Source organism: Trachemys scripta, chromosome 23 (genome assembly GCF_013100865.1).
Source record: "Trachemys scripta elegans isolate TJP31775 chromosome 23, CAS_Tse_1.0, whole genome shotgun sequence".
Taxonomy (NCBI): Eukaryota; Metazoa; Chordata; order Testudines; family Emydidae; genus Trachemys; species Trachemys scripta.
The window spans coordinates 9,240,154-9,265,637 of record NC_048320.1 but is presented as its reverse complement, the minus strand read 5'-3'; the positions used below and the strand labels follow the sequence as shown (position 1 = coordinate 9,265,637).

General features: G+C 58.3%; 1 protein-coding gene across 1 annotated transcript in view; it reads right to left on the bottom strand.

Annotated features, from left to right (window-relative positions):
• Positions 1-25,240, bottom strand: part of LOC117869429 (neurabin-2-like) — an 81,125-nt gene extending 55,885 nt beyond the window's left edge. Inside the window, exons 1-3 of the mRNA XM_034756269.1 lie at positions 23,515-25,240; positions 3,823-3,955; positions 1,165-1,285 (exon numbers count right to left, since the gene is read on the bottom strand). Of these exons, the coding sequence (XP_034612160.1) occupies positions 1,165-1,285; positions 3,823-3,955; positions 23,515-24,864 (1,604 nt within the window). The 5' untranslated portion in view covers positions 24,865-25,240. The remainder of the gene's footprint in view (positions 1-1,164; positions 1,286-3,822; positions 3,956-23,514) is intronic.
• Between the last annotated feature and the right edge of the window lie 244 nt (positions 25,241-25,484).

Below are 25,484 nucleotides of genomic sequence, written 5' to 3'. Positions count from 1 at the left end.
AGAAGTCCAATATAAGAAGTTGTTTTATTTTTTAAAAATCTCATGACTTTAAAGCCAATTTCATGATTTTTGGAGGCCTGATGGTGATTTTGGAATGCTTGGGGGTTGGCAATTCTGCATCTACAACCACACAACTAGCATAGATATACACAGAACAATATGCACAACAGGGATACACACAGGCTTGTCTACCATGCCGATGGTACACAACTCAGACGGCAGGCACAAGCAGCCTAGATACAGTGAATAATTAACACAACAGGGCTTTGTTAGCAACTCATTTGCAACTCACAAGCTGCACATACACAACTACTGTCACACACACACACACACACACACTAACGCAACTAGCACACAATGCAAAAAGCAGCATGTGTACACACACTACAAAGCTAAATAAAGAGCAACGCAAAGCCGATAAATACAACAATAGCCAGCCCACCCCTTCACACACACACACACACACACACACACACACACACACACAAACCACACCAGCAGACTGGTGTGCAATATACACAAACTCCCAACCACACCCTTAGGATCAGTTACAAAATACACAAAGTACTGTCTGCAGCCAAAATTTCAATAATTCCAAAAGGGAGAGCCTGGGACTGGACATAGCCGGGAGATCCCCCAACAGCCAGAGCCCCTGCCCTGCTCTCTACAGCGCCCCCTGCTGGGAGAGGTGGGGACTGGACATAGCCGGGAGATCCCCCAACAGCCAGAGCCCCTGCCCTGCTCCCTACAGCACCCCCTGCTGGGCGAGGTGGGGACTGGACATAGCCGGGAGATCCCCCAACAGCCAGAGCCCCTGCCCTGCNCCTGCCCTGCTCCCTACAGCGCCCCCTGCTGGGAGAGGTGGGGACTGGAATAGCTGGGAGCTCCACCCCCCCACAGCCAGTGCTCCTGCCCTGCTCACTACAGCGCCCCCTGCTGGGAGTGAAGGGAACAAACAGACTGATCGTAAAGCGTGTGTGTTGGAGGGGGCATAGGTCTGTGTATTCTGGAGCTGAGCATTATAGTAGGATGCTCAGTTTTGGGATTAAGACTCTGGTTTTGAGACTCATGAGCTCTGGATTCAGCTCCTAGCCCCGCCGCCAGCTTCTGTGGGGTTGCCGTGCTCCCTTCTGGCCCGAAAGTCGCCGACGTCCCCAGGCTTACCTGCCGTCCCGGTGAGCCGCTCCCCCGTCCGTCACCGTCTTGACAAAGATGCCGAGCTTCTCCAGGCCCATGTCCGCTCCGGCGCCCATCCCGATAATACTGATGCCCAGCCCCTCGGAGTCTGCAAGAGAGAGAGACCCGGGTCCTCACGGGGTCGCGTGGGCTGCCGCTTGGGGCCTCCGAGCCAGGCCGGCGCTCTCCCCTCTCTCCAGTCACCCCAACAACTACGCCCGGCGAACTGGGGCCGGCGAGCACCGGGGCAGCAGGGATGGGCAAAGGGGCCCAGCACGGAGGGCTCCGGCACTTGCCAGGACTGGCCCCGGGGGCAGGAGGAAAGCGAGGAAGTAGCAGGAGAGAAGAACAGTGTTTATTACAGCGAGAGGCAAGGACAGATGGCAGCTAAATTACGGGCGGTAGCACGCGTGGGAGGGTGAATGACTGTGTGAGAGAGAGGAAACCAAAGGAACGAGTCAGTGTGAAGAAGAGCGCCCAGGACGGGCAGTGCCAGATCACACCCGCCGGCACATCGAAATCCCATAGCCTGGCTTCCCTGCAACATCAGAGTTTGGGGCCCTGAAATACCGGCTTAGAACCCAGGCCCAGCAGGGCAGGAGCCTAGGGCTGAGTTGGGGAACCTGGGTTCTACCGTAAGACACATCACAACATTCGCTTTCGTAGCCTGACCGGATCCAAACGCTGACCCATCCACCCCGGTATCCTGCCTCCATTAGCAACCAACGCCTGATGCTTCAGAGCGAGGCGAGATTTCCTGCCCCCCTGGGCCTTGCGCTTTGCCATGATGCTAATCCCCAGCCCCCAGGGGGTCGGCTTATGCCCAGAAACACGGCGGTTGGTGCCCCTTGTGGCACGGATCTTAGCTACCAACCAGTGCTGCAAACATTCTCCACCCCTGCTAACCTGACCCTCTGAGCTCCTGCAGCCCAATGACCCAGGAGTGGCAGCATTTCCTCCAGCTGCTTGGTTCCCCCATGCGCCCCTTGCTGTGGACTGATCCCCCTAGGAGCCTCATCCCTTAGTCAAGCCCCCTCAAGCTTCTCTTCCTCCCAGGATCTTCCACACGTGAGTCCCACCCCAGCCTCGAACCCTCTTCCCTGTCGATCCCTCCCAGGGCGAGCTCAGTGCTGAGAGGGGGAGGAACCGACGCACCACACACAGGCTTGGCAACGTGCTGTCTCTCGCCCGTCGAAAGCACCGCAGCATCCTGTTTGCGTTCGTACCAGCTGTGGCCTGCTGGGCAGATGCCATCTCTGAGCTACCCTGGCCCCGCCCTGGCCTGCTTCTCAGAGCATCCCTCAGGGGCAGAGAGGAGAGCCTTTCACTAGTGCATTCACTTACACTCAGTGAGTGGGTGTGCACAGTATGTGTGTGAACTGGTGTGTGTGTGTGTGTGTGTGTGCATGATATGTGTGTGAACTGGTGTGTGTGTGTGTGCGCGCGTGCAGGGTATGTGTGTGAACTGGTGTGTGTGTGCAGTGGTGTGTGTGAGTGAGTGTGCAGGGTATGTGTGTTAACTGCTGTGTGTGTATGAGTGACTGTGTAGGGTGTGTGTGTGAACTGGGGGGTGTACAGTGGAATGTGTGCATGTGTAGGTGTGCAGGGTATGTGTGTGAACTGTGTGTGCGTACAGTGGTGTGTGTGCATACGTGGGTGTGCAGGCTATGTGTGTGAACCAGGGTGTATGAATGCAGGCAGGTGTGTATGGAGGGGTACATGTGCCGATTGGTGTGCAGCACAGGCATGCGTGTACACACACAGGGGGGTGTCTGTATTTGTATGTACAGATGTTTGTGTCTGAATAAGTGTGCAAGGAGGTGTGTATGTGTGACCCCTATGTGTGTGCACACAGCCATGTGTGTGTAAGCATGGGTGTTAATGGGTGTGCAAGAATGTGTGCGTGTCCAGATGTGTGTGGATTAGTGTGCCGGGGTCTGTGTGTGTTTGAGAGAGGAATGAGTGTGCACGAGGATGGGACAGAGGCTGTGTCTGAGTCACTGAATGCTTTGAGTGCATGAAGGGAACAAGCGTGTGAGGTGAACACGTGAGAACCGCGAACGAGTGAGCAGCTTTGTGTACGTGGGAGGGGGGAGGGGGTGGGGATGAGGGGGTGAGGGCAGGGAGGCTGAGTGTGTATGTGGGATGAGTGTGTGAAGCTGTGTGTACAACTGTGCAGGGGATGAATCAGTGAGTAGGTGGATGGATGAGTGTGCAAGTGTGTGGATGTGTGTGCGAGTGCATGGGACAGTGTGCATATGAGTGTGTGAGTTCAAGGTGGAGTGTGTGTGTGAGTGTGCAGCTGCGTGGGGGAGTGTGTGTGCATGTGAGTGCACGAGGAAGCGTGTGCATGAGTGTGCGAGTGCATGGGGGTGTATATGAGTGTGCAAGTGGATGTGGATGAGCATGTGGGGGGTGAGTGTGTGAGGGATGAATGTGCAAGTGTGTGCGTGTGCGAGGATAGGGGGATGAGTGTGCATGTGGGGGGATGCAGAGAACAGCTGGCTCCAGGCCCCCATAACCTCTCCCCCCATCCTAGCCCCAAGCCCAGGGATGGGGTCACTGAGTATCCGGCCCTTAGCCTCCCCAGTGCCAGCAGGGAGAGCCCCCCGCAGCCCGGGCAGTGCCAGCCTCTTCCTTCCTCACCTTTCTCCAGCTCCACCGGGAAGAGGTCTAGCCTCTCCACCCGCTTCTCCAGCTCGTACTCGGCCGAGGCAGCCATGGGGTCCACATCCTCGTTCCGGCGGTCGTAGTCCTCGTTGGAATAGGTGCTGAACACCTGCGTGGAGCCGAGAGGGGGGCGTTAGGGGTGCCTCCGGCGAGGGGGGAGATGGGGAGGAGAGGGGACCCGGCACCCCCATTGGCAGGCGAGGGGATGGCTCCCTCTTCCCATACAGCCCTACAGCATCTAAGCCTGTGGCCCCTACTCCCAAGCTGGGGTGTCCCATGACCTCAGTGCCTCACCGCAGAGGTGAAGGGCTCCCCACAATTACAAGGCCCGAAGTGTCACCGTGGCAACCTAGTGGGCGGCTGGGCCTTGGGCTTGAAGCACTGGCTGTGGGGTTAGCTCCCGAATCCCTGTGTGGCCTCAGGCTGATCCCCCCACTTCTCGGCGCCCCGCCCGTTAAGGAACGGGGTTCTGTGAGGATCTCCGGCGAGTGTGCCCATTACCAGAGCCCCTGCAGGGCCCAGCTGAGAGCCAGGCCCCTGCTGCCAGGAACTTACAATCCAACTGCACAAGGGCGACAAAGGGTGGGAAGGGGAACAGTGCCACTGAGAGACAGCCTGGGTCCTCAAAGGGATTCAGGCTCCTAACGCCCATTGACACCCTGGAAATCAAGGGGAGTTAGGCACCTGGATACATGGGAGGACCTGGGCTGAAATGACTTGCCCAAGGGCAGGGCCTGGAATAGAACCCAGGTGTCCTGGTTCCTCCCCACCGGACCACCCTGCCTCAGAGCAACCCACATGACGCTGGGGCTCCCAGAAAGCGCCGGACGCAAAGCCCCAGGGTTCGGCTGAGTTCACAGCGACCGATCTCCCCGCTGCGAGCTGCCCTTTGAATGCTCCGAGGCTCCGGTTACCAAGAACCCGTGTAATCATGAATAAATGACAAGGTATTCTCCTCCCGGCCCCACGTCTGTAATTACAATAGGAATGGGATCGCCCGGTGGGTCCCATGGCTGCCTGGCCCCTCCCGCCCCTGGCACCGTGAGCCTGCCAGCCCCATGCCACCCAGGGGTGGTGGTGCGTGTGAATGAGCATGCAGGGCACCTGTGTGCCCGCGGTCAGCGACGGGCCACGGCAGCGGCTGATTGGCTGTTCAGGGGGCACCTGGGTTTTGTAGACAATGCCAGCAGGCGGATCGGGTTGCAATGTGGGGCCGTGCAGAGATGCCGCACTCCCCTGGCCTTTCGCTCGCAGGCCCTGCCCGTGCCAAGCCAGTCCCTGGCACCTTCACCCACAGCCTGGCATCCATCCCAGCAGGCTTTGGGGTAGGGGAGCAAACAGCTGAGGGGAGACCAGAGAGGACCATGCCCATGTGCAGAGGGAACCCCTCACCCCCGTTAGCACAGACACCTTGGAGCTCCAGCGGCCCACTAGATGAAGCAGGTAGAAATCAAGCCTGTCCAGGCATTTCTACCCATGTTGGGGGGTCCAAGCACCTGGCTGCAGGGCAGAGGACACGCACTGAGTCCCTCCATCAAGGATTGAGGGGCTAAATCCACCCCCAATACGTCCCCAATCTTTCCTGGCTCTAGAGGGAACCGTCATATAGGGCAGGTGGGAATCCCACCTGCAAGTCCCACCCCAGCTTGCCTATGGGCCCATTCTGTGGAGAAGACCTGGAGTAAGGGGTTTGGATGGAACGGCTCTGAAGCAAACGTTTAGCTCCTAGTAATTCCCAGCCCCCACCCCCTCCTCTGGCACCGCTCGGGGCTCATAAGGCCTGAAAGATTTCCATTAGCTGCCTTGGCATTGCCTCTGCCATTCTCCTGCCAGCTTCAAGTCCATTCCCGGATGCCAGCAGCACCCACGGCCGTGCCGGCCCTCGCTGACTCTGGCAACGGTGCCAGCTTGGAAGGCAGAGGCCCTTTCGCAAGCGTCACCTCGGCAAGTGGCCAATGAACTAAAAAAATTATTACTTAACTTACAGTAGCACATAGAGACCCTGACGGAGACCAGATCCCCACCGTGCGAGGAGCTGTACACACACTGAGATCAGATCCCCACCGTGCTAGGAGCTGTACACACACAGAGATCAGATCCCAGAAATGCTAGGAGCTGTACGCACACGCAGATCAGATCCCCACCATGCTATGAGCTGTACACACACTGAGATCAGATGCCCAGCATGCTAGGAGCTGTACGCACACAGAGATCAGATCCTCACTGTGCTAGGAGCTGTACGCACACAGAGATCCAATCCCCAACGTGTTAGGAGCCGTACGCATACAGAGATCAGATGCCCACCGTGCTAGGAGCTGTACGCACACACAGATCAGATGTCCACCGTGCTAGGAGCTGTACGCACACTGAGATCAGATCCCCACCGTGCTAGGAGCTGTACGCACACACAGATCAGATCCCAGCCATGCTAGGAGCTGTACGCACACACAGATCAGATCCCCACCGTGCTAGGAGCCGTACGCACACACAGAGATCAGATCCCCACCATGCTAACAGCTGTACACACACTGAGATCAGATCCCCACCGTGCTAGGAGCTGTACGCACACTGAGATCAGATTCCCACTGTGCTAGGAGCTGTACACACACTGAGATCAGATCCCCACTGTGCTAGGAGCTGTATGCACACACAAGGGCAGTCTACATTGCTATTTTAATCCAAGTTAGCGAAGCCAAGTTCCAAACCCACCTTGGCTTTGCAGTGAAGCCCTATCCTCCGAGTAAAAAGCTGCCCAGGAGGTGCGCGGACACTCTACATGGACACGATAGAGGGGAAGTGATTTCTCCAAAGCGGCTGAGCTGGTCAGCGATAGAGGGGGGCCTAGAACCCAGCATTAGGCCAGGACCCTGCCGGGTGGCGCACCCCAATTCCCCTGGGCGAGGCACTCTCTGTCCGTGTGTCTCCTGATGCAGCCTGGCTGGGTGGAGGGTGGAAATTTGAGGAAAACCTGGAAGATTCCAGCAGAGCTTTCCTGACAAGTGTCCTCCACATTCATGGTGCCAAAGGTCCCCAGAACGTTGCCCAAGCCAGCCTGAGCTAAAAGGCTCCTAAGTGCCACCCAGAATAGGGTACCCATGCCAGGGCTCTCTCTGAGATCAGGGTGCCAGGGAGCACCCACCCAATGGGTCAGTTTCAAGCGGCTACCCCTGGATTACTACAACCCCCAGCATGTTTGGCTTGGGGTCCTGCCTCCCCGGCTCTCCGCCATGGCACCCAGAGGAGGTCCGTGCCCAGGGTTGGGCGTGGATGGGCGGTGTGGGAGCGGGCAGGGGCCGTGGAGGACCCAAGCTGGAACGGAGTCAAGCGGAAGATGCTGACAGGGCAGGACTGCAGAGGGTGGGAGGAAGGGATGGAGGAGCTGGAAATGGGACCTTCCCTTGAAGTTAGATCTGGGGGGCAGGCTATGGGGTGGATCCCTCATCCTGGAGGGGACCCCACGCAGCCTGAGCGGAGCTAGAAGGATGGCGGGGGACACACCAAGCAGGCATGTCATTCCCAGGCTTTGCAGGTGACGGGCGTGCTGGGGAGGCCCGGGTGGTGGCAGGCAGACGGCCGCGCTGGCAGATTAATTAGCACTGTCCTGGGCTTCACGGGAAGAGTTTTCACGCTTCGTTTCTCCTGCGACAGCCTGCGGGGCTCGATTACAGGCTGGAGTGAGCGTGAGAGGCGAGAGGGGTGGGGAGAGCGCGGCACCCGCCACTGTGGTGCCCAGCACCCGGGATCTGCAGGCTGCTGGAGGGGGCGGGGGTGCCGGGAGCCGCACAGGGCAGGCGGAGCTGGGGGAAGCTGTGGTGCATGGGGATAGACAGAGAGATGTGTACACTCGGGATTAGATAGCTAGACAGAGAAAAAGCTGAGACAGGCAGATCCATGCCCTGGTATTTACTCATCTAGAAAGCTCTCTTTCCAATCCCAACGCATGGCCTCTTCTCCTGCCATGGGGATTTCCTGCTCTCAGCCTGGTACCCGGCAGTTTCCCCTTTCCCCATAGCCGACTGGGCATGGCCCTGGCAGGGCACCTCTGGCAGGAGGACAACCCTGTCCCCCAGGGGTTCTGCTCCTCTCTGCAGCATGGGGCACGGGTCACTTGCTGGAGGATTCTCTGTACCTAGAAGTCTTTAAACCACAAGTTGAGGACTTCAATAACTCAGACATAGGTTAGGGGTTTGTTCCAGGAGTGGGTGGGGGAGATTCTGTGGCCTGCGTTGTGCAGGAGGTCAGACTAGAAGATCATAATGGTCCCTTCTGACCTTAAAGTCTATGAGTCTATGAGAGAAGCAGGCACGGCCATTCCTCATGGAGGGGGACCTTTGAGCCTTATAATTAAAAGCCAGGAAGTAGGTCAGGGGGTCTCTGGCAGGGAGTCGCAGGGTTTGTCAGAGGCAGGTTCGTACCCAGCCCGCTCACTAGTGACTAGAAGTCGTGACCATCTGGCGGCTGATATGACACCAGTTGGCGTCGGAGCCTAGTCCTGAGGGAGGGGGGAGTCTGCAGCTCCAGGAAGAGGGAGCGCTGGGGAACGGCGCGCCGGGGGTTAACTACGCAGGGTCAGACGCCGCTGTTACGTCTCCTGGGTCAATGGAGCCCAGCCCAGAACCAGCCCCAGACAAGCACCGGATACAGCCTGCTCCGAAGTCAAGAGGAGACTTTCTGGTACCGGCAAAGAATCAACAGCTTCCACAGCTGTCTCCGGCCCATCCCCCTGCCCCAGTTAGCTAATGAACGAGAACAGGCACAACACAGGCCCTGACCTGGGTCTAGGGCAGCCGTGGGGCTAAAGTCTTGCTCCGTGTTACTCTCCCAAGTAACCCAAACAGAGCAGAACCACAGATGCCCTGATGATTGCAGGAGACCTGCCAGCCGCCAGGCCCCCCTCTCCCACGAGGGGACGATCCCTGTGCACTGCAGACCCTCCCTACCCTGAGGATGTGAGAATCAAACCGAGCTGTACCAGCAGCCCAGCCCACACACAAGCTGCCAAACACTCCCAGCTAGGGAGTTAACGGCTCTCCGAGTGCTCCTGGTACAGCACACACAGGGGAGTCGTGCCTGGCAGCCATCTGAGGAAAGCACACGCATTCAGGCCAGGAATTCCCCGTGCATGTGTCCAGCAGGGAGAGCAGAGTAGGGGCAGAAAAGCAGACGTTTCTACTAGGCTGTCTATCCCCTGGGAAGAACCGGAACTGAATCTTTGTGGCCACCCGGAATGGACCCGGGGTGCAGCCCCCACCCCCCAGGAAGAGATCTAGGAATGGAGTCTACCTCGGGCATGAATCTTCATCGGTGTGCATGTGCACATGGGTGTGTACACATGTTCACACGTGTGTACACATGTGCACATACCGAAATGTGTGTGTGCATAGAATCAGAGACATGTAGGACTGGAAGGGACTTCCAGAGGCCATCTGGTCCAGTCCTATCCACTGAGGCAGGGCTAAGTATTATCTAGCCCATCCCTGACAGGGGTTTGTCTAACCTGCTCTTAAAAATCTCCAATGATGGAAATTCTACAGCCTCCCTAGGCAATTTATTCCAGTGCTTCACCACCCTGAGAGTTAGGAAGTTTTTCCTAATGTCCAACCTATACCTCCTTTGCTGCAATTTAAGCCCGTTGCTTCTTGTCCTATCCTCAGTGGTTAAGCAGAACAATTTATAAATCTTCTCTTTATAACAATCTTTTGCGTACTTGAAAATCACTCTCGCGTCCCCCCTCAGTCTTCTCTTTTCCGGTGCACACATTTGTTTCAGTCTTTTCTAGTAAGTCGTATTTTCTAGGCCTTTCATCATTTTTGTTGCTCGCCTCTGGACTTTCTCCAATTGTCTTTCCCGAAGTGCGGTGCCCACACCCAGATACAACAACCCCAGCTGAGGCCTTAGCAGTGCTGAGTAGAATGGAAGAATTACTGCTCGTGTCTTGCTTACGACACTCCCGCTAATACGCCCTAGGATGATGTTTGCTTTTTTGGAAACAATATTACACTATTGACTCATATTTCATTTGTACTCCTCCTTCCTAGGCAGTCACTTCCCATTGTGTATCTCTGCCACTGATCATTCCTGCATTTGTCCTTACTGGATTGCATCCTATTTATTTCAGACCAGTTCTCCAGTTTGTCAAGCTCATTTTGAATTCTAATCCTGTCCTTCAAAGCGCTTGCATCCCTTCCCAGCTTGGTATCATCCGCAAACTTCATGTGTGTGCTCTCTTAAGCCAGTATTCAAATCATTTATGAAGATATTGACTAGAACCAGATTCAGGACAAACCCCTGTGATATGCCCCTCCAGCTTGACTGTGACCCATTGAGAACTACTCTCCCAGTACGATTTTCCAACCAGTGGTGCACGCAACTCATAGTAGGTTCATTTAGGCTATGGTCCCCTCGTTTGTTTCTGAGATGGTCATGTGAGACAGTCTGAAACAACACGGCGTTGCACGCAAGTACGTGTGTATTTGTGCACGTGTGAGTGCACACAGATGAGCAGGCACACGTACATGAGTATGCGTGTAGTATGCGTCTACTTGTGTACATATAGAAACGTGGGTGCACATGCACGAGCGCGTACGCTCACATGCGCACACACACACGCTCGTGCCTGTACACGCATGTTTGTGTGTGCCTGGGTGCACACACACACACACACACGTCTGCTGGTACCTAGTGCAACATCCAGGCAGCAAGCCCAGCTCCCTGTGGCCTGTGATTAAACAGGCACCGCAGAGCCTCCGAACCTCCATTTGTTCCCTTCCCTCACTGCATTCACAGACCCAGCTCTGCAGCTGCGGATTCCAACCAGTGAGTCCATCGAGAGCAACCCCCCAACATCCGCTCAGGGGGGATAGCGCTCGGATTCCCTTCTCTCTCACTGGCTGCCAGGACCCGGAGAAGCTCCACGCTCAGAGCACAGAGAGACCTTTATCCGCAGGGCTTTGGCAGGCAAAGGCCTCGGCCTGACTGCAATGGGCGCCTGCGGCCGCAGGAGGCGCAGGATGGGGAAGGCGGCACGGAGGGGGTGAGTCGGTCTCCTGGCCGATGGACAGGGAGCATCTGCACAGTGCTGCTGACAGGGGAAAGAAGGTTCATTTGCAGAACAGCATCCAGGACTAGGGACCGGGGTTAAAGCACTGTGAGGGAGGCCCTAGCAAACTCACTGTCCGTTTTGGTCAATTTCACGGTCATGGAATTTTAAAAATCGTCAGTTTCATTATTTCAGCTATTTCAAGCTGAAATGTCACGGTGTTGTAACTGTGGGGGTCCCGACCCAAAAGGAGGTTGGGGGGCGGGGCAAGGTTATTGTAGGGGGGTCGCGGCATTGCCACCCTTACTTCTGCGCTGCTGCCTGCAGAGCTGAGCCCTTGGCCAGCAGCCGCCACTCTCCAGCCGCCCAGCTCTGAAGGCAGCGCAGAAGTAAGGGCGGCAATACCACAAGCCCCCTTACAATAACCTTGTGACCCCCCTGCGCCTCTCTTTTGGGTTGGGACCTCCAGTTTGAGAAACGCTGGTCTCCCCTGTGAAATCTGTACAGTGTAGGGTAAAAGCACACAAAAGACCAGATTTCACGAAGGGAGACCGGATTTCACGGTGCATGCCACATTTTTCACGGCCGTGAATTTGGTAGGGCCCTAGTGATGAGGTTCTTTGGATGCTGGCCAGGGACCTGGTACCTTGCAGGGCCTAGGGCTACAACGCTCTGTGCAAAACCCAACTGCCACACTCCATATCTGGTGGCTTCTCTTGGAAGAAATCCAGGGGTCCCTCGCTGCCCTCTCCTCTGCCCAAACAGCTCGGCCAACTGCTCCCTACTTGTCCTTCCTCCACTCTTGGCCCTATTAGTCCCCTATGCCTGGGACCTCCTTCCTGGATACAGTCACAGCCATGCCACCCTCTCCTGAAAACCCACTGCAGGGCTGGACTGCCCGGGCACTAGATCACATGGAATTGTTCTGTTTGTACAGCAGGGTCCTGGTTTCTGAGTCGCTCCAGTGACACAAACAATAAATACTCATCATGATGCTGACCTCTGGGCACTCCTTCTCCGCTCAGAGTGCTCAACTCTCTGCAGCAGGGATGCGACTGCGGCGAGCCTCGCGCCCTCGAGGAGCTGTAGGTATTCTGCGCTGCCAAGCCCAAGCATTTAAAAATCACGAGTCAGGCCCCAGCCCCCCAAAATCATGAGATTACAAAAAATCTCAGGTTTTTAAGCCAAATACGATGCATTTTAGGTGCCTTTTGTCCACCCTCTGCTTTTCAGGCCTTTAGGGCTCACATTTTCAAGCTCTCTCAGCAACCACCAAGATCTCCAGGTATCAAAGCAGGGCTAAACGCTGGAGCCGCTACAGCTTGACCTAAAGTGCTAGCATCCCCTAGCTTGGGCTGTAACAGACTCAGATTCTCTGCAGATCAGGCACTGGGGGGGAGGGGACGGACCAGTAACACACATTGACCCATAGGCTATGCTAATAGGTCTACACGACCAATCAATTCACAGCAAGCTGGGGTGTGAATCTACCTTGCACTAGCCTACGGTGGACTGACTGACTGTGTAAATCCAGCTGATGTGCATTAATAGCTGGTTAATGTGCTTTGATTAGTCCCGTTTCAAAGAGGACTAGATCAAAGCGCATTAATGACTGTTAATGCACGTCAGGAGGGTCCACATGGACAGTTAGACCATGGCAGGCGAGTGCAGGGTAAATTCATACCCCAGTTTGCTGCAAACTAATTATGTGGCCTGGTCCACACTTAAAATGTAGAGCAAGTTAGCTCAGTGTGAAAAATTCACACCTCGAGGCGGTGTCACTAAGATGAGCTAACCCAAGGTGTAGATGCAGGTAGGTTGATGGAAGAATTCGTCCGTCGCCCTAGCTACCACTACTTGGGGAAGTGGATTACCCACATTGATGTAAACATCACTTCCATCAATGCAGGAAGCGTCTACACTACGGTGCTACAGAGGGATAGCCGCAGCACTGCATTGACTGTAGAGTAGACATGGCCGTGTAAACAAGCCCTAGACACTTACTTGTACATTTTTAAAGGAAAGGGGAGGCTCTCATGTAATCACATGAGTCCAGGAGCTGGGGAATTACAAGCACGCAGCTCCCTCCCCCAAATCACGAGACTCGTGATCAAACCACAAGAACTGGCAGCTCCAGACGTAAGACCCAGCATGAAGAAGCTGAGAGCTGCCCATCTCCTTCAAGAGATGGAGTGAGGGGCACAAAATTGACTACTGCAGAGGTCTGCCTGGCAAGCTAACAGCCCATGGCAAGGGTGTCTTTGCCTGCTCCGCTATACTCACACCTCAATACCAGTTGTAGCCTGAAGCCGCAAAGCCCTGGAGGCTTGGTCGGGGGCAGGGGGGGGGGGGAGACACTTCTTTCATGCTAGATGAAGGAAGGAAGGGGTCCAGGTTTTCTTGTAGCCCTTGTGCTGGTCAGTTTCCATGCAGTCACCAGGGAAACCAGCAACAAACTGAGGAGACCATGGGGAGTACATTTTCTCTTTCATTTTTGTGCAGCCCGGGCCAGAGCTGGGGGAGTGTGCAGAATAGGGGGGGTGGGGGAACAGGCATCGTGTTCACCCCAGACTGCAGCCACCCATAGAGGCAGAAGCACAAGGATCAGGTATAGGTGAGGCAAGTCATGCAAGGATTACTCATTTGCAGATAAACGCAAGGAGCAGACCTAGCCCGGGATACATTCCACGCATGATCTTTGCAACATGCATGCTGCGATGCACGGCCCTTTCAACTTGGATAGCCCAGGGATGATCTTTCCAGCTGGCAACTCCCATGCATGGTCCGGGCCCCATGCATGTCTTACCCTGCATGCATTTTTGCCAGAGTGGGAGCCCTTGATCTCTGTGCCTGTCAGAAACCTGGCCTTTCGAAGGTCACCCAGCCAGGCTAGAAAGTTGCTTTGCTCTGCAGGAAGTTGCTTATTTTATCAAGGGTTTCGAAGATTTTGCGTCAGCGCAGAACTTCGTCCCGCCGCCTGCTGCTGGCCGTGCGTTTTTACAATGGAAAGGCTCTTTATAGTCTAACCGAGTGACCTCTTAGGAGACCTTCACCCAATCCCCCCAACCGTCCCTTTCTCGGTTTATTCGAAGGAGGTCCCAAATGGAACAGATGAGCTAAGCCGGACACACGTGCTCTGACACACACAAAACCAGGGAGAAAAGGGAGGGAAGGAGGATTTATAGGCCAATAACACCCCCTCCACCTCCCCCAGACAATAGGCCGGAGGAGAGGTATTGATCCCACCAGCTGTTCAAAGCTGGAAGAAAAAAGCGAAGACACTCACTGGAGCTGGGCCTGTATGTTCCTCTAATACAGTAAATCCCAGGTCCCATTAACTCTCATCATGGGGCAGCTCCTGCATGGGGCATCTGCTGTCTCAGAGGGGGCACCCCCGAAGCTGGAAGCTAACAGGGGAGGGGGTAGCTGTCCGTCAAGGTACTGCAGATGTCCCTGTTTGGGGGTGAGCTGAACTACCTGGCACTAGCTGGCTCTCTCACGGTGGGGGTCATACAGATTCACCTCACTTCTCCCCCCCCACACACACACACTCCCATCCCTGCCGGAGCGCTGAGGCCATCCTGCCCCTCTCACACGACAGCGAGATCCTCAGCTGACGTGCGACTCGGCCAGGCACCAAGGCCGCCCAATGGCACCAGTGGAGGATCTGCCACCATGTTTCCACTCGTTAGGCCCCTAAGGGCTCCCAACAGCCCATGCCCCCCCGAACTCATCAGGGCTGCAATGGGGGGAGGGGGGAACAGAGCGGCCAGGCCAAGCTTATAGTCCTGCCGGCCCCACTGCTAAGGAGGGCCAGAGCAACCCCACCATCAGGCGGTCGACTTCCTCTTCCACTCCCTCTGAAGCAGTGCTGGCCCGGCTGCCTCTGCAGCACCCCCGTAAGCAAGACCCGCAGGCCTGGGGCTCGGACGGCTAAGCACCCCTTCCTTTCAGTTCAGCGCGGCTTTAGGCTAAGGGAACAGGCAGCCCGTCCTCTCCTTGCAAGACCCGTGCAGGCATGCTAATGCTCCCCACGCCAGGGCAAAGGCTGCACTGGCCGCCTCTCTGGTGGCCCGGGGAACAGTCCACATTCCCCCCTCGGGGTCCTCCAGGCCCCCCACATTCAGCTGCCTGGGAACGCAGGCGGAGCAGATGGCTCATCAAGAGGCAGAAGGGGCTACCCCGGCCGGGCTCTCAGATAAAGCATCTCCCGCTCACGGAGAGAGGATTACAGCCATACGGGGCTAGGGGGAGAAGGGATAACACCGCTCGGCTAAACCCTCCGAACGAAAGAGTATTAGGGATCAGTGTCGTGGGCTATAGAGCAAAGCCCTGTGATACCCAGCGCATGTAGCGACCAACACAACGGCCGTAACACCAGCCCGACTGGCTGGCTGGCTGCATTGCGCTCAGCTGGAGAGGACAGCCAGAGAGTCGGCCGGGCGGTTAGGGCACTAGCTCGGGACTTGGGAAAGCCGCAGTCAGCTCCCTCCTCTGCCACGGGTTTCCTGGGTGACCTTGGGCAAGTCACCTATACTGGTTTCTAGGCGGGGAGGTATTGCTGCGTTCAGTGTCCCAACACCCAACTGATTTAGGAGCCTGAGTTTCATTTCCAAAAGGGATTCGGGCACTTAGGAGCCTAAATCCCCTTGTCAATGGGCATTTGGCTCGCAGGTGCCCAAATCCCTTGGGAAAAATGAGACTCGGGCTCCTCAATCAGTTAGGCGTTGCAACACCGAGATACCTTGAACAATCCGTGCGGGCTTCGGCATCTCAGTTTCTCCTGCATCAAATGGTGAGACCAGCACTGCCCAGCCTCCTGGGGGAACTCGAGAGGCGCTCGGATGCCCTGGGAATGGTGGCTATAGAGGAGATGGCCAGGCTGGGGGATGATCACGGGCTTGCAGAGTTCGTGGCTTGCCTCCGAGGCCACAATGATCCCCCTCTGCAGAGTGGGGCCTGAGGCCTCTCTGTTGGGCTCCTGGTCCCGTTCCACATGGGCCTGCTTGCGAACCAGAACCCTTCCCCCAACGAGCCAGCTCCCCTGGATGGTTCTGAACCCAATTCCCTGCCTGTGGATTGTTCCAATCCCTGTTCACTGTGCAATGGTGCCGCGCACCCCCTCGGAGCCCCATGCAAACATCCCCCCGAGCAGGCAGGGCAGAGACATTCCATCCCACTTTACAGAGAGGGCCAGGGCCTCGCGCCACGTCCCCCAGCGGATCAGGGCCACAGGAGGGACTAGAACCTTGGCTGCAATTTTCAAAGGCGCCAAAGGGACGTCAGCATCCAAATCCCACCAAAATTCAGTGGCAGCCGGGGGGGCCCTACGCCCCGAGGCCTTTGTGCAGATCCCAGCCCACTGCCCTCTGCGGGCGGAGCAGGCCTCCAGGAGCAATGCAGCCAGCTGCAGACACCGAGAAATTATCTCCCCAACCCCCCACAGCGCTTCCAAGCTAATGAAGGGCATAAGAACATAACAACGGCCAGACTGGGTCCATCTAGCCCAGTATCCTGTCTACCGACAGTGGCCAATGCCAGGTGTCCCAGAGGAAGTGAACCGAACAGGTAATGATCAAGTGATCTCTCTCCTGCCGTCCATCTCCACCCTCTGACAAACAGAGGCTAGGGACACCATTCCTTACCCGTCCTGGCTAATAGCCATGAATGGACTTAACCTCCATGAATTTAACTAGATCTCTTTTAAACCCTGTTATCGTCCTAGCCTTCACAACCTCCTCAGGCAAGGAGTTCCACAGGTTGACTGTGCATGACACAAAGGGATGCATTGAGGCCTAGTTGACATGATGCTGACCCAAGGGCCATGGTTTGAGCACCCTCCAGCACGCTCTGGGATGCTGCCCAAATATCTGACAGCAGCCCCTCGGTCCATGTCCCATCCGGACGCGATGGATGTTGCGCCAAGGTGGGGCGGCCTCATTCCGGCACAGAAGGGGTTGGACCCAGTTAGCCCTGTCCCTTCCCCCACTTCCTGCGGGGACAGGACAGGAGGGATAAGGGCTGGGCCCCCCAGCCCAACTGGAGGCAGAGCAGGGAAGGAGTCAGACGTCCCTTCCAGGGAGCAGAGCCACCCACGGAGCCCACGACCAGCTGCAGTGGGTGAGGACACTCCTATCCCAGCTTGGAGGACAGGCCAGCCGCAGCCCCCAGAGCCTGAGGGACCCAGAGAGGGAGCGCAGGGGGAGCCGTTCAGAGCGGAGACAGGGAACCAGGCCCCAGCGGCCATGGAGCAACCCAACCGGACGCCGGCAGGAAGCAGCCCAGGGAGACAAGACGTAAGGCCTGTTGTATTGCCGGGAGGCGAGGCTGCGACTTCCCGTTTCCTTGACAACCCAGCAACGGGATCACCCGTCGCCTGAACCCGACTATTTACTGGTTTAACCCTCAGGCAGGATCCCCGACCCCCCAACTTCTCACTGGCCCAGCCCTCATCCAGGAGGCCTGAGCTACCACGTGCCCAGCGGCTAGCCTGCGACCCAGGACCACTGATCACCCCACTCGGCGCCAGCACCAATTCCCCGCCGCCGTCAAAGGGGGAGCCCTGCAAGAGACCCCAGGAACGTTACGGACATAACCAGCATCTACAATCACACCATCTTCAGCACCTTGCCAGAGATCGATAGGGGCAAGGAAGCCGCATCCCTTTGGGATTTGCCAAGACGATGGCGGGCTGAGCGACCGTGATGACTGGGGGGGGGGGGCATCTGAGCATAACAGAGACCCAGGTTTTAACCCTGCCTCTCTGGTGACTTTGGGCAAATGGGTTGATCACCTCCCTGCCTCAGTTTCCCCATCAATAAGGTGGATGTCTGCCTCCTCTGCGAGGGGCTTGAAGATGCATGGATGGAAAGGGCTGTTATTTATGACGATGCTCCTGGCCTTTCAAATGCACGATTCCGATCAGCGTATCAGCCTCTGCGCCCCAACCCAATTCCCTTCCCAGGCAGAAACTGGACCCAAGCCCAGCCCTCCCAGCTGTCTGTCTAACCAAAAGCCTCCCCGCCCCCGTCAACTGCACCCCCACATGTTTGCGGAGCCGTCCTCCCTGCTCAGCAGCCACCTCTGAGCACACGCTGCCTTCTGCTGGGGTGTGTGGGCCAGGACTTGGGCCTGGCACACTTGTTCCCTCACGGCAGGAGGCTCTGTGCACAGTACCAAGGGGCACCGCCAATTCTCTCCTTGCAGACAGCTTCTGTGCACATGGACCTCGGCTCCCGCTGCTCCCTTCACAGTAGGTATTCTAGGTATTTGGGTTGTCTGGGGAGGAAGCTCTTTGGAATGAAGCTCCCTGGGGCATTGTGTGTGGCAGAGAGAAAAACACCCCATGCCAGCTGATGGGAACATTCCACCCCCTCGGAACATGCCCGGCCAGCCCTCGCCTTCTCCCCACTCGGCCCAAACAAGCTCCAACAGCCCATCCTTGTAAGGATTGAGCAATGCAACATCAGTCACCTGCAGAGGGCTCATCTCACATCCAGTCCTCTTGGTGGGGGGGCCCCACAGTAGAGGAAGAGGCCAAACAAAACAGCCCCCTGTCCCCCCCGCATTCTGTGGCCCACATGCTACTGCTCAGTGAATATTACAGGTGCCGCTCCACAGATACAAGAGTGGTACAGCAGCAGCTAGCTAGCTCTGGAGGTGCCCAGTTCAAACCTCCGCGTTGGCCAAGATGGCGGCCGCCGCATTTCCATACAGCCTGCCCCGTTCGCTGCTGCTGTCTGGCCCCTGGGAGCAGACGACAGTGGAGGTTGGGGGGCGTGGAACCCATGCTCCAGGAGGGGAGGGCCTACTCCCTGGGCTTTGTTTTACAGCGAGGCTACGCTCAGAAAGCGGACACGCTCCTCACTCCAGATCTCGGCTCGCTGGGCAACGTGCCGAGCGATCGGAGCGGCAGCCGGATTCTCTCTGCCCTCTCGCCCCCAAGGCAGGGGCTCCCGTTAGCAGGGCGGCTCTAAGGAGGGGAGCACACCCAGCCAGGGGGCTCAGTACTTGAGTGGGGGACTGCAGGGCCGGCGGCTGGCAGAGCTTCTTCGCCACAAGCGAAGGCGCGATCGTAGCCCGGGCAGTCACCAGCTTTAACATCTAGCTCGCTATCGTGGGTAACAGTAGCAGCGAAAGCCAGCCGCCCCCAGGACGAGCCGGCTGGGGGCTTGGTCCGTACTCACTTTGCCATGGGCAAAGACCAGAGGGCAGGTGGGCAGGGCACCGGATTAGGACTCGTCTCTGCCACTAACTTGGGCCCGACATTTCCTCTGTCTGTACTTCTGTTTCTCCTCCCACCCATCCTTGGGCTGGCCTGGTTAGATTGCCAAGCGCCTTGAGGCAGGAACGATATGTACAGGGCCTAGCACAATGGGGCCTCTAGAAGTACCATAATATATATAATAGCAACTCCACTGGGTTGTATGTTTCCAGCCGGGTCCTGATTTTCTCCCTCATTGGCATGAAGGGGAGTTCTGCTGCTGTTCTCAGTGATCAAAGGCTAGGGTGCTGTGTCCACATATGACGCCCCTGGTGTGATGACATAAAGAAGCAGTCAGCGGGGAGGGGCTACCAGGCGCGAGAAGCTCTGGGAATGACAGGAGGGAGATGCATCCCCTCACTCCCATTCCCCACGGGGGGCATGCCCATGCATTAGGGGGTCCAGCCACCTGGGGGCCTGGCAGGGGGGCACATTTGAGTGGCGTGTTGCTATGGCAGAAAGTCTAGCCCAGCCCAGCTCCCAGCGTGAGAGAGAATCGCAAGGAATCCAGGCCCGGAATTCGGCCTCCTTCCAGATCGGCTGAAGGACGCCCTCCCGATTCGCAATGCGCCACTCCCCCCACACCAATGAGAAAAAAAGACCCCAGCTAACCGTTTAGGCAGGCCCTACAATAATACATGCCCGGTGCTCCTCAGCTCCCTCTGCTGCCCGTGCGGTACAATTTCAACAGGCTTTAAAATACAGCGCTTGGCCACTCCCCGCAATCACAGTCCTCGGGCTAAGTACCACAACCAGAGACTGATTTTCCAAAGGGCCCAATGCCCATCTAGGCACCGAAAGGGCCAGGTTTTCCCCAGCTGTGACACCAGTGGCTAGATGGTCACAGGATCCCAGCACCCTCCATGGGGCACTCTTCCGAACCCCCCCGGCTGCTTCGGTGTCCGGGGAGGAGCGGGCCTCTCAGAACAGATCCTCAAACGCAGCCCGCCAGTGACCCTACCCCAGGCCGCCCCAGGTGCCGAGAGAAGTGATCCAACCGACTCAGCAACGCAATTGGGGACGCGGCTCTATAAATAACCGAACTCAGAGACAAAGCAATTGCTGCTCCTCCAGTCAAGGGGAATACGAGTGCGAGCAAGTCGCGAAAGCCCAGAAATAGCGGCCCGGCCCCCGGGAGTTCATCGTCCCCCTGGGCATCGCCACTCCGCTTTGTGGCATCACAAGCCCCCGGCCATGCCCCGGCACTGGGATCATTAGCAATGTGGCAGGAAGGTGGTGTGCTTCGGCTGGCCCCCGGTGGCACTGATGTCCCCCCTGCCAGCCCTGGTGACAGCTCGGAATGGCTCGTGGCCCGGCTACCGCCTCTCAGACAGCAATAGCCAAGGGGCTGCACTGAACCCAACACCTGCCTGCTCCAGCATGGCCCCGCTTGGGGAGGTGAGCACGATAACTTCCCTGCCAACTGACAGCAGTGGACCCCCGCGTCCCTTTGCCAGGGATCTCCCTCCATCTGTGTCCCCCCCCCCCAGGCACCATGTATGTGTTCGCCCCCGAATCCTGCCCCAGATCACTGGCACAGTCACCCCTCCCTTCCCTCCTCTCCCCATCCCAGGCTCTTCCGTGCCCGTCTGGCTCGGGGTGAATCTACAGGAGGGCCAGTCCCGCTTGCTCAGAGGCTGTGACGATAAAGCAGGCACATCTCATGGGGGGTGAGACTTCCCCTTTCTCACTTCTGCTGCACCCGGGCGGGAGGGGGGGGCATGACAGTCCAGAGATCAGCAGAGCCCTGATACCGGGCACCCTGCCACTCTTTCCCCACCCCCACACCCCTTCACAGCTCGGAGCTCCTTCTCCTCTGGGGATCCCCCACCCCCCGAAGGCCACCCCACAGGGGAAGAGGGGTCCACACTACACCACTGCCTGTTAGCTCAGGGACATGACCAATGGCTAGCCCTTCCTCCCAAGAGATCCCAGGCTGAGACATGCCAAACAATGGATGAGAGGCAGCTGTAGGCGAGCGGAGAGAGAGACAGTCCAGTGCAGAGGACAGAGCACTGGACTGGGGTCCAGGAGACCTGGCTTTGCCACAGACTTACTGGGTGACCCTTGGGCCAGTCTGTTTCCCTTTGTCGGGTCTGTTTAGATGGTGAGCTCTCGAGGGCAAGGGCGCCGACTCTGGACGCGCAGCGCCTGGCGCAACGGGGCCCTGACCTCAGTCAGGGCCTTCATTCGTGATGCTCAGGCAGCTCCGCCCTGGGAGAAGGGGTTTTACAAAGATCACTGTCCCCGTAAGGCCAGCAATGGGAGAAGAGCCCAGTCAACCCCTGGGACACTCAGCACATGGAGAAGAGGGGCACAATCCACAATCACCGCCCACAAGGCCAAGACCAGCCACCGCTGCTCAGCCCAGCAGTTGTACGCTCCCACCTCCTACCCCGACAAGCCACTAAGGAGACCCAGCAGGGCTCATCTGCATCCAGTTCTCCTGGCCACGGCACACCACACAAGCAAAGTCTTAACGTCCCTCTACCTGGGCAAATCTCCTGCGATGGCCCCACACCCCCAGGATGACAGCAATGCGTCCTGCTCCAGCACCTGCCACCCAAACGTTAACAAGCCCAGCCTCCAACCCTGCAGGGAGCCTGGTCAGCCGGACGGCCCGTGCTCTGCAAGTAGGGAAACCGAGGCACGGAGCCAGGCGTGACTCGCCCATCGCCCAGCGAGTCAATGGCAGAGCTGGGCATGGAACCCGACTCTCCTGACACCCAAGCCTCTGCTTTAGCAAAAGGTCCCTCTGCCCCGCAGCCTTACCTCCCCACCCAGGCGCCTCAACCCCTGGGGCTGCCTATGGATAACAGCGCTGCCTGGCTCCTCTCACGGCCCGATTCCCAGACCCTCAGAGTCAGACCCGGCCTGGAATGGCTCGCGCGCCAGCCGCGCTTTGAGCCCCAGCTCACTCCAGGAGCAAGGCTTTGGGTGGGGGAGCAGGCGCACCCCGGGCCAACCCCCCACCACTTCATCAGCTGCACAACCACAGCTGGGGGCTTGGGAGTGGCTGCTGTGATAATGCACCTGTTCCTGGGGGCTCCACCAGCGGCCGGGCTCCCATCCCCTGGATCTAGGGTGGGTGCAGAGGGTCGGTTACGCACCCCAGTGGCGAGGGCACTGGAGCAGGGCGCCGGCCGATATGCACACACATCCATCCACACCAAGCGAGCCCTCCTGGCTCCCATTCCCAAATCACAGGCACTGGGCCAAATGCTGCCCCCGGTATAACTCCAGAGAGGAAGCTGGGGCGATTGTAGCCTCTTCTCGCAGGCCCCCAAAGGGGCAGAGGAGCAGTGTGTGTGTGTGTGGGGGGGCAAACCCAGATGCCAATGGAAAGACCTCCCCTGAGGTAGGATCAGACAGCTGGTATCCTCCCTTCACCCTCCTCGCCAGCTTCGTGATCTCATCCTTATCCGGAGGCTGTCCATCCCTGAGAGAAGCCAGGCTCCTGGGGTACACAGCAGACTCCCCCCGTACCCAGGATGTTCTCCTGCCCCACATTGCTCAGACCCCTCCTCGAGCCAGCAACCCGCCCGCCCCATGCCACAGATCTGCCCACAATGCCAGGGGGCAGCCTCATCCGGCCTGCGGCGAATCCAGCAGCCTCGGCAGCTGCCCAGGCCTGGCTTGGCTTTGGGCTCCGGGCGGGCAGGTGGTGTCTGAAACCAGTCCGCGCTCTGCCAACGGAAGAGGAAGGCGGGTTCTGCTCGCTCCACCAAATGGGGACGGCTTAATGGGCTAGAGACACGCCACATACCTACACCCTCTGGAATCACTGGTTCAGGGCTGGCTCAGACCTTCACCGGGGTGCGGGGGGACCCACACCCTACCCCACGGTCCTGCCTAGCCCTTGATAGCCCCTTGGCACTTCTCACCCCAGCGAGGGGTTGGCTCTGCTGCACCTGACCAATATTTTCACCCACCCCTAGCCCCGCAAGAGTGTGTACTGGATGGACGCTGTCCAGCCACCCCAGAAGTGGCTGCATTTCATGGGTGCCGGCGCACAGACAGCATGTTGGCACAGATAGCCTGGCACCCCTAGAGTCCAATATCAATGGCATCCCACCCCAGCTGGCCCAATGCTAACTGGGGGCGATGGCGTGACAATCTGGAAAAATCCCCAGGCAGGGAGCTACCGGGTAGCGGGGAAGGAGGTGGCGCATGAGGCTAGATGCTAGGGACTGCTGGGTTCTGATCCCAGCTCTGACACTTCCTCATCACGTGCCCCAGGGTGGGAATGACACCCCCGTCTAGAATTCTTCGCACCTCCCCGCGGGCGCTGAGAGGGCTCCATTGGCTGGCGCGCCCGGCCCGTTATCCCCACCCCGGCGAGGCGCAGGGACGCCCAGCGGCCTACCTGGATGGGAGCCGTGCTGAACTGGATCTTGCGGTTGGACGCCAGCTCCTCCTCCTCCGACAGCCCGGGGATCTCCACGCAGCTCGACTCGGGCTCGTACAGCCCGTCGGCCTCCTCGTCCTCGTCCAGCCCGCTCCCCCCCGAGTCCTCCCCCAGCCCACTGTATGCACTGATGTCCACCAGGTCGGCCTCCGAGAAGTCCTCCTTCTTGGACTCATCGCCCAGGTCGGCCTCCTCCTGCCCCTCGGCCTTGCCCTCCTCCTCGGGGTAGGCGTCCACTTCTGGGGCCTGCCCGTGTTTCTCCGCAGCCAGGCCGCCGTTCTCCAAGGCCGCATGCACTGTCACCTCAGCCTGGATCATCTCGGCCCTCTCGGGCCCAGACGCCAAACTCTTGCTCTTGTCCTGCTCAGCCACCCTCTCCTCCGCCTGCTCGGCGGCCTCGAACTCCTGCTCCGAATCCCCGCTCTCCTCCACCTCCACCGGCTTGATCTTCCGCACCTCCTGGACGCTCTGGGCCCGTGGGCCCATGGTGTCCTTCTCGCCTGGCCTGGGCGCGACTGGTTTGGGTTGGGCCTTGTCGCCTCTCAGTTGGGGAGCCGGCCCGTCGCCGCCCCTGGCTTCCGCCTTGCCCCCTTCCGGACCCTGGAGGAAGACCCGGGACCTCTTGCTGACGATCTTGGAGTTGAGGGGCCCAACTTTGCTGGGGGTTTTGTGCAGGTTGTTCCTCAGGTCGGCCTTCTCGAAGACGGCACTGAGCTGGCTGACGGTGGGCGACACGGCCTCCGTGTCCAGCTTGTCCAGGGACTCCGTGCTGCCGTTGAACCTCACCACCACATCCAGCTTCCTGTCCTGGAAGCCGGCCCTCTCCTTCCTCAGCAAGAGCTTGTTGGTGGTCTCCTTCTCCTGAAGGCTCCGCTCGAAGATCTTCCGGGTCTCCTGGAGCTTGGAGACCGGCTTGTCGGGCTTGGAGTCGAAGCGGCTCACCCTCTCCGACACGCTGGTGCCCAGCTTCAGCAGGGCGCTGTGGTCCACGTTCTCGTTCAGGCTGCTGGCCCTGGGCAAGGAAAGCCGGACGGGCTTCTCCTTCACCTTGGCCAGGTCGCAGGTGCCCTCGCCCGGCGGGGCGGTCCCCATCTGCAGGAACATGTTCTTGATCCGGTGCACGTTGGAGCCATACTTCTTGTTCCTGGCCTTCTTGGCTTCTTCGCTCTCGGCGGCCCCAAGGGCATCCTTTGTGGCTCGGAGGGCCTGGATCCCCGCTTCGTAGGCGTTCCTGTGGGGAGAGGCGCTTCTCAGGCTGCCGCTGCTGCTGTTGCCAGGGCTGGCGGCGTGGGGCTCCGTCTTCATCATGGTTCAGCGAGGAGCCTTCTCCGGTCGCCCACACCTCATAGCCTCGCTCGGCCTCCTCTGGCTGGCTCCTCTTCCCCACAATGGCTCTCCCTGCCCGCCGGCTCACATCCCCAGCAGAGCCCCCCTAGTGTAGGAAGGGGCTACGCCGTACAACTGGCATTGTGCAGGCGAAATGGGAGCAGGGTGGCGAGGAGGCAGGGCTGGTCGGGCAGGCAGGGCAGGAGCGCTGGATCTCCTAAGGGATCGGCTCAGGCCATTGCCAGCCGGGTGATCAGATTCCCTCCCCCGCCCCTCGCCCCTTCTCCTCCTCCTCCTCTTCCTCCCTCTCTCTTTCTGCGCCTGAATGGCTGGTGATGGAGACCGAAGGCTCCAGTTCTTCTGCAATCAGCACAGCCTACCGCCCCGGCCTAGGCTCCCTCTGGGTCTTAGAGAGATCACACAGGCCCTTCTCTTCTTCCCCGCCTAAAGGAAGCAACAGGGCCATGCGTCCCCTGCAAAACCCCTAAGCCACTGAGCTAATCGCCCCAGTAGGAGGGGGCCGGGACGACGAAAGCCCCCCAGCTCTGCCATCGACTTATTAAAAACAGCGACAAACTCGACTCAGCCCCCTCTGGTGCGGC